Genomic DNA, 20757 nt, shown 5'->3' with positions numbered 1-20757 from the left:
TTAACCAAGCAAAATATTTAATTATAAAATATATGAAAATGTACGTACAAGATGTTCGAACAAAAAAGAAAAAACTAATTGACCCAAAAAAAAAACATAAAAGAAAAAACTACAACAAGTAGTCTTTTAGGCTTGATGCATCAGGCTACTAAGTATCGGCTGGTGGTGTAGCCTTGCCACGCTGATGAAAACCATTGCCTCTCAGTCTGTTGTAATCTCCATCCGTAACTACCCCTGCTTGAACTCCGGCCACCAAAACGCCCCCTTGTGGCATCAGTTTGGTAACCTCCTCTGCCTCTGCCCCTTCCTCCTGGTTGAAAAATTCAAAATCCACGTAAGGAGACCAAAAGTTGAGCAAATTAAATGTTATCTCTAAGGAAAACAGATGCATAGATGCTTAATAGTTTGGTAGATCACATTCTAAATGCTGGCTATGCCAATAGACTCAGTAAGCTCATGAACAGGACAAATGATTTGGTTCCATGAAAAACCTTGACGCTAGTACTGCACATCTAAACGACATCTTAGAAGAAGGAAGATTGCAATGCAAATTTGATTCCGAGACTAATTGGGAAAAAGTATGTTCTCTATCTCTACTACAAAAAATTTCTAAGATTTATGAAGGCAACACCACTTCCTTGCAGCAGCTGCCAACATTAGGACAAACACAACCGTAAGGGCCACTCGAGGACTCCACACAACATCCCCAATACATCCCCTTACATTCATGTTTTTCCAATAGATACAGTATTTAAGAATAACATCATGCATTCACAAGTCTGACAATTTTGCCACATCAAAGATGTTAAGAAAAAAATAATGAAATTAAGCACATACTTCCTCGAGCTGCTAATCCAGTGCTGTTTGGTCTCTGCTTCTCAATGTAAACTTGCCTTCCAGCTAGATGAATTGGAGATGCCTACAGGGAAAAACACACTTTAGGCCATGCACAATATATACATATCACTTTACAAAAATAATGCTTTTTGTAGAAGATTGATAAATTTTACTAAAATGTGCTAAACAGCAAAATACAACAAGCAATGGACCAGCAATACAAGAGATATACCCAAAAATAAAAACCCTACAATCAAAACTACATTGTAGAATGACACCAAGCCCCAAAGACATCATAACCTCCTGAAAAAGGGAACCGACTGAAGATACAACAGCATATCAATCCACATTAACAGAAAAGAATGGAGTAATCTTTAATTCTAGATACCGAATCCCATAGAGATTGCCCAATCATTGACCATATCCCACAAGAAATCTAGTTAACACTTTGCACTGAAAAATTCAACCATTTATCTGCAATTAAATGACCTTAAAACATCAAAACGCCAAACCCCACACACTTAACTATAGAAGTACAAATTACAGACACGACCCAAAATATATATAACAAAGTAAATACACAGGCAGATAGATCATCAATGGTGACAAGAGTGCAAGAGTAAGTACGGTAACTCTAAATAATTGAATGCCTAAAGACAAATGCGATATGCCCTAAGAATTCGCAATAGATGCATAACCACATACGAGAAATGAGAGGACTAAATCAAATAACAGGAAATTTTCCTTAATCCATGAGCATTTTGAAGCGAAAGCCATAAACTCAACAACTTAAATCACAAGTTTTAAACATAAACTGAATCCTTCCAATTCAGAGCAGGCAAACTTAAACGGAATCCTTCCAATTCAAAGTAAGTCAACTTATTCCCTATTTTAAACTTAAACTGAATCCTTCCAATTCAAAGCAGGCAGACAAGTTTTGAATTTTAAAGCAGGTGATGATCTACAATTCATGGTCAAATGGAATTTGACACTAAAAGCTACTGGACCTCAAGATTGAAGCAAAGACGGGCATGCCAAGCTTTACAAGTATAATATGATAAAGTGCTATTAACCCGCTAGGAAACATTATAACAAAATTGAAAATCTAGCAAAGGCAAAAAGAAAAAGATGTAAATCTGAAACAAACCTGACAACAAGGAAACATTATAACAGAATTTGACACTAAAATTTGAAATAAGTGATAATAAGCTTGGCTAAATTTATGATACATTTCTACACCCGAACTTCAGACAAATAACCCCATTGCTCAAAACGCCACTTGACATTCCTTTAAATGTAAACACATTACACTTTGAGATTCCTTTAAATGCAAATTCATTACACTGATTATAGGAAGCAAAACAAGCAGAAATTGTACCTTCCAGCAGAGACATATCGATCCACGTAATCAGTTGGGTACGGCAGATCATCGGCATCCCCTTCAATTTTCCTGCATTCCTTCAAGGGCTCCTTCTCCTTAGCCTTGGCAAGTTGGTGCGGCGATTGGTGTTTCGACTCCTACCGCCATAGCTCACTAAACCCTTCTGGGAAAAACCCCATAAGGGTAATTTTTCCCACCAGAACCTAACCCACTTGGTGTTACTGCTATTATTCCATTGACAAGTTTGAGATTCTGAGCTCCGTAAAGCATAGAAATCGCCATTATACGGTAATAGAACGAAAACCCACAAATTTAAACAGGTAAATTTACACTTTTTCTCACTGATTACTGGAAACTAAGGTGAAAAATGGCAGTGAGGATTGAAATTTACAGTGAAATGGGAACGCAAACAGCAAACACTGTGAATTCCTGGTAATTGGAATACTGGGAATTCATATATGTCAAAATTTGAGAAGGGAAATGATTGGGAAATTGGAAGGGCTTACCGACCCACGTATGTGTGTTGTGCGGAGACGAAGATTACAGGCAAATAGTGTACTTGTGTCAGTGTGTGACTCTCGGTTGAATGCGTACCACAAGTCGCGGCTCTACTGGTGGTGCACATCCCTATCAGGTAAAATGCCCAAAACGCCGACGGAGGGTGGAGCGGAGGAGAAACAGATGGGTGGGTAGTGGCTGCTGTCTTCCTTCGTCTTTGTAATTCGTCTAACGGAGTGGGAGAGAAGAGCGAGACGGAGTGAGAGAGAGGGCGAGATGAGCGAGAAGGAAGAGAGAGACCAAGCGAGAGCAATTATAAGTAATTTGAGAAAAATTAAAAAAAAAAAGCGCCTATTTTTTTCAATCGTACCGCCAAAATTTCAACAACTTGCGCGATGCATTGGTTGGTGCGTCGTGCAAAGGGTTATACGTACAATAATAAATTTAAAACTACTTAATAAATATATATACCATTCAATTTCTTAAGTGTTATACGTACAAAATAAAAAAAATTAAAGCTACTTAATAAATATATGTACCATTCAACTTGATGAGATACGCATTCTACGATTTAACCGTCAAACTTGTTTGTATATACTTCGAGATCGCATTCGTCAAAAATCGACAAAAAACAAACTTTCAAAGTTCAAGTTACAGGAATTTTTCGACGGTTATAAACGAAAAATCACGATTTAACTGTAGTTTTAACTCCGATTTTGATGATTTTTATAGCTACACTCGTTGATCCTATATGAATACAATGAACTAATTTGATCGTCATTTTAAAATATTTACACAAGTGGATACCACAAAATCTTATGTTATACTTAATGAAATTATAAATAAACTTCAAGTCTTTGTGAATGTATTGAAATTGATGGGATACGCATTGTACGAAACTAGTTTCAACGATCCAACAGTCAAACTCGTTTGTATATACTTCGAGATCGCATACGCCAAAAATCGTAAAAAAAAAACATTCAGAGATCAAGTAACGAGACAAAACTTTTCAACGATTATAAACGAAAAAATCACGATTTCACGGTTATTTTAACTCCGATTTTGATGATTTTGTACAGCTACACTCCTGGATCCTATATGAATACAAGGAACTGGTTCGATCGTCAATTTAAAACATTTACACAAGTGGATACCACAAAATCTTATGTTATACTTAATGAAAGTATAAATAAACTCTCAAGTTTTAGTAAATCTATCGTTTTGATGGGAAATGCATTTTACGAAACTAGTTTCCACAATCCAACCGTCAAACTTGTTTATATATGATTCGAGATCGTATACACCAAAAATCGCAAAAAACAAACAATCAGAGATTATATAACGGGTCAAACCTTTTCGACGGCTATAAACGAAAAATCACGATTGAACGGTTATTTTAACTCTGATTTTGATGATTTTTTACAGCTACACTCCTGGATCCTATATGAATACAAGGAACTGGTTCGATCGTCAATTTAAAACATTTACACAAGTGGATACCACAAAATCTTATGTTATACTTATGAAAGTATAAATAAAATATAAGTGTTGGATAATCTATCATTTTAATGGGATACGCATTGTATGAAACTAGTTTCAACGATCCAACCATCAAATTTGTTTGTATATGCTTCGAGATCGCATACACCAAAAATGGCAAAAAACAAACCTTCAGAGATCAGGTAACGGGACAAAACTTTTCGACGGTTATAAACAAAAAAATCAAGATTTTACGGTTATTTTAACTCCGATTTTGATAATTTTTTACAGCTACACTCCTAGATCCTATATGTATATAAGGAACTGATTTGATCATCAATTTAAAACATTTACACAAGTGGATACCACAAAATTTTATGTTATACTTGATGAAAGTATAAATAAAATATAAGTGTTAGGGAATCTATTGTTTTAATGGGATACACATTGTACAAAACTAGTTTCAACGATCTAACCGTCAAATTTGTTTGTATATGCTTTGAGATCACATACGCCAAAAATGGAAAAAAACAAACCTTCAAAGATCAAGTAACGGGACAAAACTTTTTGACGGTTATAAAAGAAAAAATAACGAGTTAACGGTTATTTTAACTCCGATTTTGATGATTTTTTACAGCTACACTCTTGGATCCTATATGAATGCAAGGAACTAATTCGATCGTCAATTTAAAACATTTACACAAGTGGATACCACAAAAGAAAAAGCCAATGCAAGAACCCCAAAAGCAAAGCAAAAGGCAAAAAAAAAAAAAAAACACTTTGCGCGACGGAGGTACACATGCGTCGCGCAAAGTAGCTTTGCACGACGCATGTGTACCTCCGTCGCGCAAAGTGTTTTTTTTTTCCTATATTCCACAGTTTTTACTTCTTGTATACCTCTTCCACTCATGCCTTAAAATTATTGTTTAAGGACCTATATGATGAGACTACGTATTCAAAATCGTAAAGGGTAGAGACTACACCTAAAATGATTACTAACCACATAATAGAATAGTGGTTTGACAAAGATGTAAACTGGATTCTTCTCTAAATGTCTAACATTCTAGTTTCCTCTTCCCAATTTGGTGAGAAATGAAATCATTTTTTTGCACACATCAATCTATCCCTAAATTGGATCAAGTTAACTGAGCAACTTGCAGTTTCTTAGCTTTTGTTTCCCTAAACCTATCAAAATCCTTCATACTCCTAGTCATTCATTCTACTCATTCAATTGTTCAAAACCAAAACTCAACTTGTTAAAAATAAGCATTGACAAAGATAATTAAAGAAAAACATAAATACACAAAAATAAAAAAATCCAAACATAAATGTAATCAATAAATAGTTAATTAATTAATCAAATAAATACAATACCTGAAGGTTGAGAGAGACGGAGAGTCTGAAAGAAAGAGGTTGAGTGTGAAGAAAAAGGCCCTTGTGTGTGGTTATTTTAGAAAAAAAAGTCGTCGACTTTGCGCGACGTATATGCACATGCGTCACGCAAAGTTGGGATGGTGATGCACAAAACGTCACTCAAACAGCCTTTGCGCGACGACACTTTGCGCGACGAAGGCTTGCGTCGCGCAAAGATGTTTTGCGCGACGTAGGTATACCTTCGTTGCGCAAAACTGCTTTGAGCGACGCAAGACTTCGTCGCGCAAAGTGTCGTCGCGCAAAGGCTATTTGCGCGACGAAATTTGCTGCGTCGCGCAAGTTTCCGTCGCGCAAACATGTTTTTGTACTAGTGAACATTTCTTTTGATATCTCTCGATTCTTTTATATATGTATATATGTATGTACACACACACACACTCTTATGTTATTGAAAATTTCCACCTGAATAAATTTTGGTTATGAAATAGCTAGGGGGCATATAATATTGAAAGGAACCGATTAAGTCACGCAGTACATAATCATAGTTTCATTATTCAGAAGATTTGATTTTGTATCATGAGGTGGTGTGCCTGCAGAACTTAGGACCAGAAGGGTAGCATGGCCCCCATGTATGCTCAAGTATGAAGCCACGCGCACAAGGACACTACCATATGTTCTTTATGGTGTACCCTACTCATCTTCAGTCCAATCTAATCACCCATTTATCTTTACATAAATTGACAATATCGCTAACATATTTTACGTACAATGGTGAATTCATCTATATTATTAAAGAGCATGTAGTAATTAACATCAGTAGTTTTGTGAGTCTAAATAACATTATTGTTAAAACAACTCGTTGAAAACCCAATCAATGAATAAGTAAATTTTTATATATGGACTGACGGCATTAATGTACGACTAAAGTTCGGAATAATCAGCAGCAAACGATCAATTAATCATGCATTGCATATGCAGAGGCTTCTTCTTTAGCTGCAAAAGGATATATATATATATATATATATCTATATGTGTGTGTGTGTGTGTGTGTGTGTGTGTGTTACATTGAGATAAGTTCAAACTTGAAAAGGCCTGGAGTTTTAGGACCTTATAATTCCATATCGGGGGGACTCTTAATTTATAAACCTAATCGGCTTCCATGCATGTATTTTATCATCCACACAAAGTTGGGTTCGATCCCTTTACAGGGTAAAAAGTCCTAAAATGGTAGGACCCTCAGACTCTTATAGCTGCTTAACTATATATATGTATATGTGTGTGTAGCCGACCCTACTTAGTGGGAAAAAACTTTGTTATTGTTGTTGTTGTTGATGTGTGTGTATCTGTGTGGTTCGTGTCGCATTGGGGTCCATTCCCCCTTTGTATCCAAAGAAAAGTTGCAACAACAAAGTCCAAAAGCCTCAGAGGAACTTGGTTCCCAAACAGTTCCTACCTTGCTTGGATTCTATATATATCTTTTTGTCTACTGGTGTCAATGAGAAATTCGATCAGTCATATATAGATTGCAATGGCATGTTTGGCTGCAATCGCCGTTTGAAACAGTTTTAGCAAGCTCTCTAGGCTCCAGCTCCACACGAACAAAACATGGAGATCCACATGAGCATGGACCCCGGCCACTTTGGTCACGTGTTTGAATAGAAAATAATGTCAAATTGTTGAGAGACGAGCCAAATATTCACTTAAAACAACTCCGATATTATCCTTAACTTAGTAATTATCACTTGCACACCGATATTATTTACAACTTGATAATTATTAGCCATTTAATCATTAGCAAGTAGTAGCTACTAAAACAGGATAGTGAGTTGAGACAGTGTCAAGATTTCATGAAAAAGCTCAGTACCTAACGAGTTTACATTGATAAATTGTCTTTCAACTAGCATTTTATCAAATACACAACATGACAAATGTAAGAGTTTATCACAAGACGTGTCTATGTAATTTGAAGTTTGAATATAAATCATGAATTCTTATATATTATTGAGAAGAAAGTGAGGTAGACAACACAGTGCGGTAGACAACACAGTGCACACATGGGGGTGAGAGCTAGCTGCTTAATTGCATTTGTTGGATTGTGGCTACAATCGCATGTGAGAGCGAACCCATCTGCATGTCAAGGCTGAGTCCGCCGTTTCGTAATTCGCCAATTTGCAACCTCCAACATTCAACATGCATGCATGCATGCATGAGAGTATTTTTCCTCACTATCATAAACAATGGTGTATGCTCATCACTTTATTTATTACTGTTAGATGAGTTTGAATTTCGAGATTTGTGTAGTGGATATGACAAATCTCAAAATTCAAACTCATCTAACGGTTATAGACTTATAAATAGGATGGTGAGCATTACCATCACTTAAGGGTAGTGAGCAAAAATGGACTCATGCATGCATGCATGACTGCCGTCGCTTTCGTTTTCTTATTGGCCGACTGATCGATCGTCGAGCATGTTGGTCTTTCTTCCCTTGTCCGTGATTTATTGCCTAATTTTTGTTCTTTGATTCCTTACTTTTTTTAACTTTTTACGGGGGAAATTAACACCTAACACTGTGTAGTGCGTGTGTTCCCTCCCAAAACTACATAACCCCTCCTCCTTACATCAAATCTTGGGATACGGGGTTCCCCTTTGCCCTAATGCCTAATTATCCTAAAATTCACCAACTTGTCGATGGATTTTGCATCTAGAAACATTGATTTAATTAATTGGTAATTGAAATACCATCTTAACTTACAAGTGGTGGATCACCTAGTGAGAAATACTAAAGAGATTCTCTAAAAAGTAGGACTATTGACTTTCTGTCACATCACAATTTAATATCAATTCTTATGTCAATATTATAAAGGGTAAATTACATAGTAGCCCCTCAGGTTTGAGGTCTATTACAACCTCATACAACATCTTTAAAACATTTCACTTTCATACCTCAAGTACTATTTTATTTCAAAATAATACAACCGTTAGATTTTCCATCCATTGATCCGTTAAGCGCTGACGTGGCTGCCACATTTGTGCCACGTGGCTGCCAAATGTGTGTCACGTGGCAAAAAAAATTATTTTTTTATTTTTTAAAAAAAAACCTAAATCTTCTAAATAAAAATTTATAAAAAAAAATTAAAATTTAAAAAAAAATAATAAAAACCTAAACCTAAACCCAGTTCGTCTCCCCCCCTTCCATCTTCTCCTCCTCCCCCATCTTCATCTTCTTCCCCCTGCAACCCAGAAAAAAAAAAAAAAAAAAAACCCTTTGCAACCCAGAAAAAAAAAAAAAAAAACCCCCTCTGCAACCCAGAAAAAAAAAAATACCCATCAGTTCGTCGTCCCCCTCCTCCTCCCATCTCTTCTTCCCCCGACTCCCCTACCTGCAACCACCATACCTTGAAGCCTTTCCTCTGGAATTGAATGTTCACCAAATGAGGCTGCACACCGTCGGATCTGCAAACCAAGAACAAACAAACAAAATTAAAATTCAAAGATTTCAATATTTTGAGGGATTAAAGTAGGAAAGGGGAATTGGAGCAAAGACTGCCAGTAGGTGTCGAGATTGTCGTCACGGAAAACAGACGCCATTGCCGGCCTTGCAGGAGCTAACGCTCCAGGCAGCCTTCTTGCCCATTTCTCTGAGATCGTCGTCGACTACCAGTAGCTGGTTCCCTCCCATCAGCTTCGCATCCTCTTCTCCCTCCGATGACTCTGTCGCCATTGCCTCCTCTTCTATGATTGATTCTTTGAACAGGAATTAGAAGAAAAAGAACCCTAATTTGATCGAGTTCCTAAAACCCAAAAAAAGCCTGCGGACGGGTCATGCGGGGAGGGTGTGGGTATGCTGCGGGAGGGGGGGGAAAAGGTTTCTGGGTGGGGGGGAGCTGCTGGGAAGGGCTCGGGGGGAAGGTCTGGGAAGGGTGGGGAAGGGAGGTGCTGTGGTGCGGGTGCGGGGGCGTGGGGGGGTAGGGAAAGGAAGTGAGTTTGCTGGGTTGCGCGTTTCTGCATTTGTTTTGGGCTTTTTTTTTTTTTTTAATAGAAGACTTAGGTTTTAAAAAAAATAAAAAAATAATTTTTTTTTACCACGTGGCACACATTTGGCAGCCACGTGGCACAAATGTGGCAGCCACGTCAGCGCTTAACGGATCAATGGATGGAAAATCTAACGGTTGTATTATTTTGAAATAAAATAGTACTTGAGGTATGAAAGTGAAATGTTTTAAAGATGTTGTATGGGGTTGTAATAGACCTCAAACCTGAGGGGCTACTATGTAATTTACCCTATTATAAAATATTGTGATAAAAACTACCTGAGATGACAGAGAATCTATGGATAGTTCCATAAGCATTTCTTTTACCCTGATAGTTGAAAAACTCTTCTTCAAGCTATTACGTCCCAAGTTTAAATCTTTTCATTCACCTTTAATATAAACTAATGTAAAATACCGATTGTACTAAAAAAATGCCCTTAACTTAATTGGCCCATTTATAATCAAAACTATTCATATTATGAATCACTCTGTAAATAACATTTCTGCAAAAAATAAATTAAATTTAGGACGTTTAGTCAATCTATTGTAGCAAATACAAAGACAGTTCGTAGTGTTTTTACCAATTTCGTTCATTTGTTCACTAAAAGACATTAGGTTTAATTGATTTTTTTGTAGAGATGATCTTTATAAAATGATTTATAATACGAACGATTCTGATCATAAACACGAATTATATGAATTTGCACCGAATAATTTTGAATAGGAACTCATACTCATCATTTGAGTAACTAAGTATTATTTATCATTTCCTCATGAGGAAAAAAGTAAAATAAAAATAAGGAACTACTATTAGCACTTTAACATTATAATTTTACACATTTTATACGTATTTGTTTTAAATATAAAAAATTTGAAATGCATAATTATATTTTAGAGTACTAATAATAATCGTTTAAAAATAAAAAACTAAAAAAATACAATTAAATTTTGGGAGATTATATTCACACATTCCAAATTACTTCATCCACATCTTTTTAATTTTTTAATATTTTTCTATCAAGTATAGTGGTGTGTAAAAAATTAAAAAAGTATGAAAAAAATAATTTGAGGTGTGTGAATATAATCACTCTTAAATTTTAATTGTGTTGACCATCCCACCACTGCCTAGTGGGCCTAAATAAAAACTAAAAAGTAGGGTAGGGTTGTGGGCTTCGTGACTTAGTGTGGCTGCATCAAAAGCGAAAAGCAAAAGAGTAATCTAAGCCTAAAACTATGTTCTTTTAACGAACAATAATATTAGCTGTTGGGGAAGTGTAAGCATCACAATAAACTAGTCATAATAATGTAGTTTAAATTTATTTTTGGCAATAATCGAATCTAAAACTTCTCACTTGCAACTTACAAATGAAGAAGAATATCACTAAATAGTAGTATTAAGTAACAGTCTAAAACTACTTTTGACTTGTGTTTATCTACGTCTCTGTTTTACTTTCTCTCAACTTTTTCTCTTGAAAGAAGAAGCATCACCCCCTTCCCAACTACAAAATCCTCTCCTGTGCCTAAACGTACATGATTCGTTCTCACTTTCAGTTGATAGAAAGACAATGTGCTTTCGAGAAAAACCTTTGCTTGTTCGGTTGCTCTAACCCCAAGTGGTAAAAGTCTTCACAGAACAATACTACAAGTTGCTCCCATTGCTTAAAATATAGAAGAGGCATAAGTGGGGAATCGCATTGTTAGATACGATTTTCATCTTCAACTTACTGCTCTCGAATATTTTGTTTTCTTAGTTTAGTTGAGAGCAGAAAGAACACGTATGATTAAAGAAATAAATAAAAATCAATAAGTCTGACGCAAAATCTAACGCAACAAAGCACATTGATTAATTAATAAATCATCTGCTTTTCTTCCTTGTTTTACTCTCCTACGTTTGCTCCCTTCCAACAAGCTCTCACAAATTTAGACTAACTTCGGCCTTTCATGGGAGCATGATCCTTATAAACAGGGCTTTTCTTAATTACATAAAGTAAAAAAATCTATTAATTTGCTCCCCAAAATTTGGAATAAAACACCTTCAGACCTCGGCGGATTCTTCGTTGATTTCCATCGTACTTAATCTAGCTAGCTAAGCTTTTTCTCTACCAGAAAATCCTTGTCGATTTCAATGTGTGACACATTTTGAGTATTTTTGCGTGGCCACACACATACGATTTGATCTCTCTTCTTTTTCCTAGCTTTGTGTATCCATCTGTGCTTCTGTGACACCAACAATTACAATCCCAGAAGAATATAGTAGACCAATGTAATAGGTAACGCTATCAACATTCCGAAAATAACCCTGCAAGAAATTATTTAATTGGTTAATATTATAAAATAAAATTAAGTTTGATTAAGATAAGAAGGGATTAAGCGCTAGATTTGAAGTGCTTTAAAAATGACTAAAAGCGCTTTAGTGAAAATGTTTTTAAAACCAATCTTCAAATATATCATGAGAAAATCACTTAAAGTGCTTTTAACACCTAAAATCAATATTACCAAAAACGTTTTCAGTCATTTTAACAGCACTTTCAAACGAGAACTAAGTTTGAGATACAATGTTTCTACTTACGCAGTGCTAAGAATGGCTGGATGAACATTGTACTCCTTGGCAAAGACAAAGGGAACAAGTCCTTGAGGAAGAGCAGCCTAGTTTGCCACACATGGATTAATTTTTTTTAATAATTATCCCAATATTAAGCGTAAAGAAAAGGAAAAAGTTGAAGGGCGTAATGGGTAATTTAAAAGTACCTGGACAATCGCTAAGTGGAGGAGGGTGCCCCGGAGGCCAACAGCAATGGAGGCGGCAGCCATAACGGCGGGGCCAGTGAGGAACCTTACTGCCATTGCATATCCGCCAACTGAGTTCCCACATGCTATTATCCTGGGTTGAAGTGCCATGAAAAGACCTGTCATTTTTATCATCAATACAACAACAAAATCATCAGTAACTCGTTATTCCCTTTGTTACAAATTAAATTTAAGTTACAAAGAGAAGGAAAGTCAAACGAGAAGTGCTAAAATCACCCGTGAATAGAAATATATTAACATAAACAAGTTTATTTATTTTCGTAAGAGACATAGATTCACTCCGAATCTTACTAAGTTTACTGTCTACGACCCAAGGATCAGGCAATCCAAACAACTTAAATTGCATCTTATTATTTCCATTAACTCATTTCGTTGACTCACTTCACACAAACTAATGATTTCAAACTCTCTTTCACACAAACCAAAAGCTCAAATTTCCTATTCCCATACTCCAGCCGGTTATCTCAAACTTTCAACTACATTGACTAATTTGGACCTAATCACGCATCTGTCGTGAAAAATGTCCAATTATAGTGAACTCCTTAAACTGCAGCCTTCAACTTCTCTTTCTTGTGACCAAACAAACAGCTGTAAGAACCACTGGTTGGTTATGATTCGTCAGAGTACTGCGTATCCACACCCATATAAACTTATCTGTAATTGAAATTATGCTATAACAAATGCGTAATTGACTTGAAATATATTATCATAGTGTGTTTCGGTTTACGCTAGACAAACAACATTCTGCCAATGTTTACTTGCATAAATTACCGAACCATGACTATTGTTCTAGGCGGTGCAACTTATTATTAGGAAACAGAGGCTCTGGGCAAAAATGGTAGAGGAAAACTTAGAAAAACTTGAAAACAGACTCTAAGAAAAGACATTGAGTGCTTAAAGCTAACGAAAAACTTAGCGCAAAATCCAGCACAGTGACGTTCTAGAATTCATGCACTCAACCTCACTCATTGTGATAAAACTTTGTTGGTGTGGTTGTTGTTACAGTTTTTCTTTATCTAATTAGGAATGTTGAAGAAATATTGTGTAGTGCTAGTAACAATTTTCTAAGTATTATCCAAGAGAAGAATATGAAGTTATTAATTTGAAAGAGTATGGTAATCAAGAAACATATAACTTACCTAAGCTGAACATAGCCATTCCAAGTCCAGCATCAGACAGTATGGAAATTGACTTTTCTACTATTTTTGGCATCCCCACATGCCACCTACAAATCCAATAATTCAAATCATAAATTTTAATCTATACTATTATTTAGAGAACCCTTTTTGTCAAATTTTTACCCTATTTTTTCTTATTTTGCCCTCACTTTTAATACACAATACTTACATAACTAGGGCAAAACAGTAATTTTGTATCTTTGAGAAAATGACAATCATATTCCTATTTTTCCTATTTTACCCTCACTTTTGATACACAATATTTACATAAGGAGGACAAAACAATAATTATGTAATATTAAGATAAAATATATACTTATTAAGAGAAATTATCCCACCATCATTTTTTCATACTCTTTTTAAATTTTTTTATGTAATATTAAGATAAAATATGCACTTATTAAGAGAAATTGTCCCACCATCATTTTTTCATACTTTTTTAAAAAAATTCAAAACTAATCACACTCCTTAATGAAAAAACAAAAAAACAGTAATTATGTAATATTAAGATAAAATATGCACTTATTAAGAGAAATTGTCTTATCATTATTTTTTCATACTCTTTTTAAAAAAAATTATGTAATATTAAGATAAAATATGCATTTATTAAGAGAAATTATCCCACAATTATTTGTTCATATTCTTTTTAAAATTTTAAAAACTAATCACACTCCTTAATGAAAATACTAAAAATAAAATGAAATTATTCCCACCCACAGAGTGTGTGCTCATTGGCTAGTGTTAGTTAAAAATATTTGTATCAAACATATTAAAAAAAAACAAGTTTAATAAAACTGGATTAAGTTGTCTCACCGGAAAGCGATGAGAGCCCAGATGAGACCAATGAGGCTCGAATACGTGTTGGGGTTACGGATAAGCTTCCGCCAAACCATGATCAAGATCAGACGGGTGATAACGCTCGCCGGCGGCATTTGCCTTCCGCCCCTTGCGTGCAGCTCTGCAGTGGAGCTGGACGCCAGCTTATTAAGCCCTGTGGTTCCCTCTTTTTCCCCTTCAGCCTCCTCTCCCTCGCCACCCCTCCAGCCACATCTCAACGCTTCCCCGCCGTACCCCTCCGCCGTTGGCGCACTCTCCGGAACTGCCACCGCACAAAATAAAGAATATTAATTAAGAAAATGATAACTTGTCAAATATTTTCGTGTATTTTATTCAGATTACAAACACTTTTTGTCGGGAAATAAACGTTAGTTACCTTTGTTTTCTCCATTTTGGAGGTGGTCAGCAACAAGCATTCTGATCTCCTTGGCGCCATGATCGGACCGTCCAGATTCCTCGGCAGCACCGAAATCGGTCCCACCAAAAACATGGAGCCCACTGCCTTCAGAAACAGGGGACTCGCTGGAGCTCCAAACGAACATGTGGAGCTCTTTAGCATCGAGATGACTATTCGTTTTAGCAGCAGCACTGTCCGAAACCGGTTGCGCTGCCACTTGCGGCTGCTGCTGCTGTTGAATTGTGTTGCTATTTTTAGCTGTGGGCGCCGAGAATTCAGGATTCGGGGCCGGGTACGATGCGGGTACCGTCATAACGGTCTGAGCCGCGCAATTCTCCTCGAAATTGGAGGGCCGTGGAGTCGGACCGCGGGAGGACTGAACCGAATACAAGTCGGCGGGTCCGAAGTTGGAGTGGCGGCTGTTGAACCCATGAACCCCCATCACGGAGTACAAATCGGAGGGGTTAAAGTTGGAGCCTCGCGGGGTGGGATTTCGGGAGGAGCTCAGGCTGTAAATCTCCGCGCTGCTGAGGTTAGACGGCCGGGGCGTCATTGCAGATAGCGACCGCCTCGATGCGTTGGACTTCCGGACCTTGACGTGGAGCTTTCCGTCGTTACCGATTTCGGCATCGGTTTCCAAAAAATCCCTGCCGTCGAGCGAAACGACGTCGGAGTCGAGTTTAAAGGAGACGATGGAGGCAGCGGTCTCCGGAAACTGCTCCATGATTAAGAGCTTGGCACCGCGGTACTCGAACAGGAAGAGTAGGAGAGTGTACCAGATGATGCACTGGACCACCACCAGCTGCACCATGAGGCTGCCGGATTCCGGGATTTTTTTGCCGTACATGGCGATTAACAGCGGAATCCCCATGACGAGAGTGTTGGGGAGGGTGGAGAGGGAGAAAATCGTAATCAGCCACTCTAGGCTGCCGTTGCGGGTGAAGTTGGTCCATAGGCCGAGGGCGAAGAGCATGATGATTTTCTGGAGGGTGTCGGCGGCGATGAACCGGAAGTTCATGGTGTAGGGGTCGTTGGTGGAGATGAAGTGGAAGGAGAGCAAGGGGACAGCGAATATCGCCACGAAGCTGTTGATGCCGGAGCACTGGTCAGGGGAGAAGATCTTCCACCACCGGACGGAGCCATAGGCTAAGATCATCGCCACGTACAGCGGCACCACCGCCGTCAACACGTTGTAAAGGTCGTGCCACGAAATCATTTTTTACTGGCTGTTGGGAGTGCGCGTGAGTGAAACGGCGCCGTTGCTTAATTATTAGTCACTCTTCCGGTGTTCAGATCTCGTGGTGGAGGTGCGATGGCGTTTGGATGTGAATTGGAGAAGACGGGAGGGGTAAAATGGGAAGAGAGGAAAACCGTTAGTTAACGAACCGGGAATTGGAAGTATACTTTGCGCAGCTGCTGTTGGCTGCGCTCTATCAGTGTTATCTCAGGTTCTGATATTGCTGATGTGAGAGAGAGAGAGAGAGAGAGAGAGAGAGAGAGAGAGAGAGCGTTTGAGAGTAGGGAGGGAGTGATTTTACAAGGGGAATTGAGTTGTAGTAACTTTGGAGGGAATATTATATATAGGGCGACAGAGATAACAGAGTAGATAATGATAGTCGAGGAGTAGGATTATCTTCTCCTAATCTCTCTTATTTCTTCTTATTCTATTTAAATAGTACGATTAAGTTACGTAAGAGGATAGCTCTTTCGTTGTGCAGGACACTCTTTTTCTTAGACCGGGTTAAAATCTCCGACAAGTTTTTTATCGATGCCCATTTAGCACACTATCCTCAGTTTGTACGAATTTTGTCCTGTCCTAATGAATATTGTACTTGTCAAAAAAAAAAAGTTACGTAAGCATCTTATATTGATTTTCTTATTGAGAAATAAGACAAAAAAGAAAGTGTGAGACAAGGAGAGAGAAATAGGAGATGAGAAAATCTTACTCTAAAGTCAAGATATATGGACGCATATGACATTTTAGGACAATAATAGAAAGTAATGATGATTATGCATTCTAGTATAGGTTTAATTCTAAGGAAAACTAATGAAAATTACTTGAAAATTTTGAGTTTTAATCAAAATGACAAAAATGTGTTGTAAGTGAATGGTACAATGAGTGACTTTTTAAAGTAAAATTGTCATTTTTCGTTAAAATGAACAGTACTATGAGTGTTTCGTTAAAACTCTCGTTCTAAGGAAAACTAATGTCTTTTACATAACAACTAATAATTTCGCTTGCTAATAAATAATAATATCAATTTTAAAAATATATATACATACACACACACGGGTGCGCGTATATATGCCAATTTCTTTTTATAAATTTTTAGTTATAATAATAAATTGATTAAGACAATTTAAATATTGTAAAGAGAGTAAGGACCACCAGAGGGTAGAGGGTGGAACATTGATGGAGGGGATAAACTAATGCTCTACTGTACCACTAGAAACATGAAATATGTACACATATACGTAATTTAGTTGCTTAAGATAATGTGTTTTCTCTTTATATTTTTGTTCGAATTTTCTTTTTTTTTAATCGTACTTAAATAGATAATTATTTAAATGGATGGTTAAAGTGTAAGATTGGGGTACACAACAAATAATGTCGTATATAAAATGTGAAGAACAAATGAATCATTATTATATTACTTGAAAATTGTAAGTCTTCTAGAATCAATACTAGTATTATGCTTCTTAAAATAAAAGTGTGAATAACAAATGATATTAATCGAGGGCAAGTTTGTTTGTGTTTAAATTAGCAGTTTTGCTCGACCATGTCCGCAAAATTTTATATTTTATACCAATTTTTTTGTCTGTTTATTTTCAATATATATAAATATATTTTGGGGGTACCAACTACCAAGCATCAACACATGCAAAAAATGAGTGTAGAGAATATGAGAATGTTTTGTTAGATGTGTGGGTACACGAGAAATGACAAGATTAACGAGGATATCCAAGGCAAATTAGGAGTGGTTGCAATTGAAGGTAATGAAAAAAAAATTGGTTAAGGTGGTTTGAACATGTGAAACGAAGATCTATAAATGCTTTGGTTAGAAAATGCGCTTATGAGACAGATGCTCAGTGCAAAAAGGGTAGATCGATGAAGACCTAGGAAAATTTGAAAAAATACTTTAAAAAAAACATTGAGTACTTTGAGCTAACGAAATACTTGACGCAAAATTGAGTGCAGTAGCGTTTTATAATTTATACGACTGACCTCACTTAGTGAAATAAAACAACGTCGTTGTTGTATGTAGGAGCATCTTTTGACTTCCAACGTGCAAGTGATTTCAAAGCTTTCGCTATCTTAAACGTACATTAACGTTATGATGAGATTATTATTTTTGTTTTGAAATTCTTGTAAGTCGTCTATGCTAATTTAAAAGAAGAAAACCCTTTTAAAGTACTCTATATTTTCCAAACAACATAGACAGGCAAGGGATGCACACGGGCGGGTGTAGAATTCTGTACGGCGGAGGAGGGAGAGAGGTGATCGTGAAATATATGTTTGTAGTTGGGTACGTGGTTCCAAGGGCATTGGGGCCGGCGGGAGGCGGGACAGGAGAGTGTGAAGGGTGGGTTTGGAATTGACCAACTGATATCTTTAGCTTAACCCAACATGGGTTCGCTACATGCAGGAAAAGACAAGGGAGAAGGAGCGCTGCGGGAAACCTTCAACGTCGGTTTTTGCCGGGCAACAAGTTCGATGCAAACGTCCTAGTTTTGGGACTTTGAAAATTAACTGTGATGGGGCATGGCGTGGGAAATCAATGTTAGGTGGCTATGGGTGGGTGGTGCGAGATTTGCGGGACTTTTGCAGATGGCTGGTGGGGTGGGAGGTGAGTTTTTCAATGGTGCAGCTATGGTGGAAGCGGCTGCAATTCGTGCAGCTTTGGTGATGTGTAGGGACATGCATTATGAGATGGTAGAGATAGAGTATGATGCTCTATCTCTTATCAACATGATAAATGGGGAATGCACAATTGATGCAAATTTGAAATGCTTCATTTTTTATATTCAGAATTTGGCGTCTCAGATTAGGGAGGTGAAGTTTATGTATGTTCAGCGGAGTTGCAACCTCGCGTTGTGGTTCGTTCCTATAGGATGCTTATGGTCATGAATGTCTTTTCAATATTCTTGCAGAAGGTGTGAATGTTTCTATTAGAATTTAATAAAATTTATCTTTTGACCAAAAAAAAAACATGGGTTCACACACGTGGCCTCATTCGTGTGGTACGGTTCTTCAATGACGTGGACAGTCTTCTATCTTCTTTCCATATCAATCGACTTTCTGGTTTCTTTGTTCCTGGTTCTAGTTACACTTGTCTTTCAAAGTTAGAGAAAGGTGTTGTGAATTCAAAAGGTTCATCCAATTTTATGAAAATGACTTGCATGAAACTGAGATGTAGAGGGACGATGTCTCAAGATAAGTAAAAGAATATTCCTTGGTGTTGATCCAAAGTCTACCCCAGCAGGTTTACCTTATGAACTGGGCAATAGTAAGATACCAAACTTGTGGATTGCCGTTAAAGGTGGCAAAATCTGGTCGGTTTCAAACAAAAGAGTAAGAATCAATCACAGAATCACTGAACTTTGGCAAAGACTTCGCAATTCAATCAAAAACTGATTGTTCATCACATTTTGACCATCACATCCTAAAACATTTACCCAACGAATTTCAATTAAGTTGCATGTATATATCCTCATTGATTTGGTCCATCCAATCATGCTCTTCCACTTAGCAAGAGCTTCTTACTTGTAATCAAGGTACATCTCTTTTTCTTTCATCACGTGCTTGTGTTGAAAAATGTAGAAAGTTTTATATTTGAAAATTGGTGGAACTAAACATAGTTTATACTAAATAGTTTTGTTCCTAATATGTTGAAGCCTTATTTTAGATAAAAACCCTATACATGCCAAACTATACGAGTGAATACATATGTTGAGAGTCACATCGGTATTGCTACCTAGCTTACTATTTTTTTATTTTTATAAAACTCCAACATATGATGGGTAGGCAAATCACTACGGGGTGGCCCAGTGGGTTCGATCCCGTAACAAGGCATGTTTTGGATTCGATCCTTAGTGTTGATGGTGGCCAAAGAGATGCTGAAATGCTCTGTTAGTCTTTTCGGTTCTCAAAATAATGGACTGCTGTGAGTAGGCTAGCAGGCAATACCTTCCCTATTAAACATTATTGTTTGAGCAAAATATTTGTTCTTGGGTCCAACCAGACCAACCCATTTTATGATGAAAGAGATAGAGTTCTTCAAGATTTTATGTTATAACTCATGAACTTCCCACCACCGTTTATTCCCTTCTCTGTAATCTACATGTATACGATCATCCAAATCATTAGCTGATCAACCTCTCTTTCTTTCCTTAATTTCTCGCTCTTATATCGCCATTAACTTAAACTCAATTAATCGAATATTTTGGCAATTGGTTAATTTATTCATCATCATTTTTAATTGATTGATTAGCTAATTAATGACAAAACTGAAAATCAAAGTATTTTCGATGGTAAAGTGACGTAAAGGTTTTGTTCTACGCAAACCCTAGACTGACTAATTAATTATTTTGGAAGCAGCATATATTAACACGTCAATGCGAATAAGACCTCATCTACAGTGGCGGTTTTGGGCATGTGCAATCGGTCTTGCACCGGGTTCCCAACCCTGCTAAAGGATGATGTCATTTTTCAGAAATTTTCCAGGTTCTTCATGTGAATAAAAGAAATAGGGCCTCCACATGCATAAGAAGAATCATTTTTATGTTTTTAGTTTGGATTCTGCCGGCTTTGCTATTAATTGTGTTTTTATTTTATTTTTCATGATGTTTGTTGATTTCAATGATAAGTCAGAAGTAAATACACTACTTAGATCCCTTATTAATACATAGACATATAAATTAGCTGTATAGCAT

At 36.9% G+C, this 20757-nt stretch overlaps 1 protein-coding gene and 1 long non-coding RNA gene across 6 annotated transcripts; both read right to left on the bottom strand.

The window, feature by feature from the left end:
* On the bottom strand, positions 1-3004 carry LOC103422825 (uncharacterized). Of its 2 annotated transcripts, none has more exons than XR_003770362.2 (4): positions 2725-3004; positions 2216-2439; positions 838-919; positions 1-310 (listed from the first exon to the last, which is right to left on the bottom strand). It is a non-coding gene; the product is annotated as an uncharacterized lncRNA (long non-coding RNA). The 2 variants fall into 2 exon arrangements; XR_011577534.1 differs by having other exon boundaries at positions 2729-3002.
* Positions 3005-11425: 8421 nt separating this feature from the next.
* Positions 11426-16371, bottom strand: LOC103402598 (auxin efflux carrier component 3). 4 transcript variants are annotated; one of them, XM_008341338.4, is made up of 6 exons: positions 14803-16371; positions 14403-14688; positions 13551-13636; positions 12352-12509; positions 12173-12249; positions 11426-11902 (listed from the first exon to the last, which is right to left on the bottom strand). In XM_008341338.4, exons 1-6 carry the CDS (start codon positions 16037-16039, stop codon positions 11836-11838), a joined length of 1911 nt encoding a protein of 636 aa, XP_008339560.1. In that variant the 5' UTR covers positions 16040-16371; the 3' UTR covers positions 11426-11835. The 4 variants fall into 4 exon arrangements, with proteins under 4 accessions (XP_008339560.1, XP_070671499.1, XP_008339561.1 ...); XM_070815398.1 differs by lacking the exon at positions 12173-12249; XM_008341339.4 differs by lacking the exon at positions 13551-13636.
* Positions 16372-20757: the final 4386 nt, after the last annotated feature.

Source organism: Malus domestica, chromosome 16 (genome assembly GCF_042453785.1).
Source record: "Malus domestica chromosome 16, GDT2T_hap1".
Classification (NCBI taxonomy): domain Eukaryota; kingdom Viridiplantae; phylum Streptophyta; class Magnoliopsida; order Rosales; family Rosaceae; genus Malus; species Malus domestica.
This window is presented reverse-complemented; position numbering and strand designations above follow the sequence as displayed.

Coding starts and splice junctions, on each gene's coding strand:
- LOC103402598 (XM_008341338.4), bottom strand. CDS start 16,039: ATGATTTCGTGGCACGACCTTTACAACGTGTTGACGGCGGTGGTGCCG. Junction 12,250..12,351: donor TCCACTTAGCGATTGTCCAG/GTACTTTTAAAT, acceptor GTGGCAAACTAG/GCTGCTCTTCCTCAAGGACT. Junction 11,903..12,172: donor CCAGCCATTCTTAGCACTGC/GTAAGTAGAAAC, acceptor AATTTCTTGCAG/GGTTATTTTCGGAATGTTGA.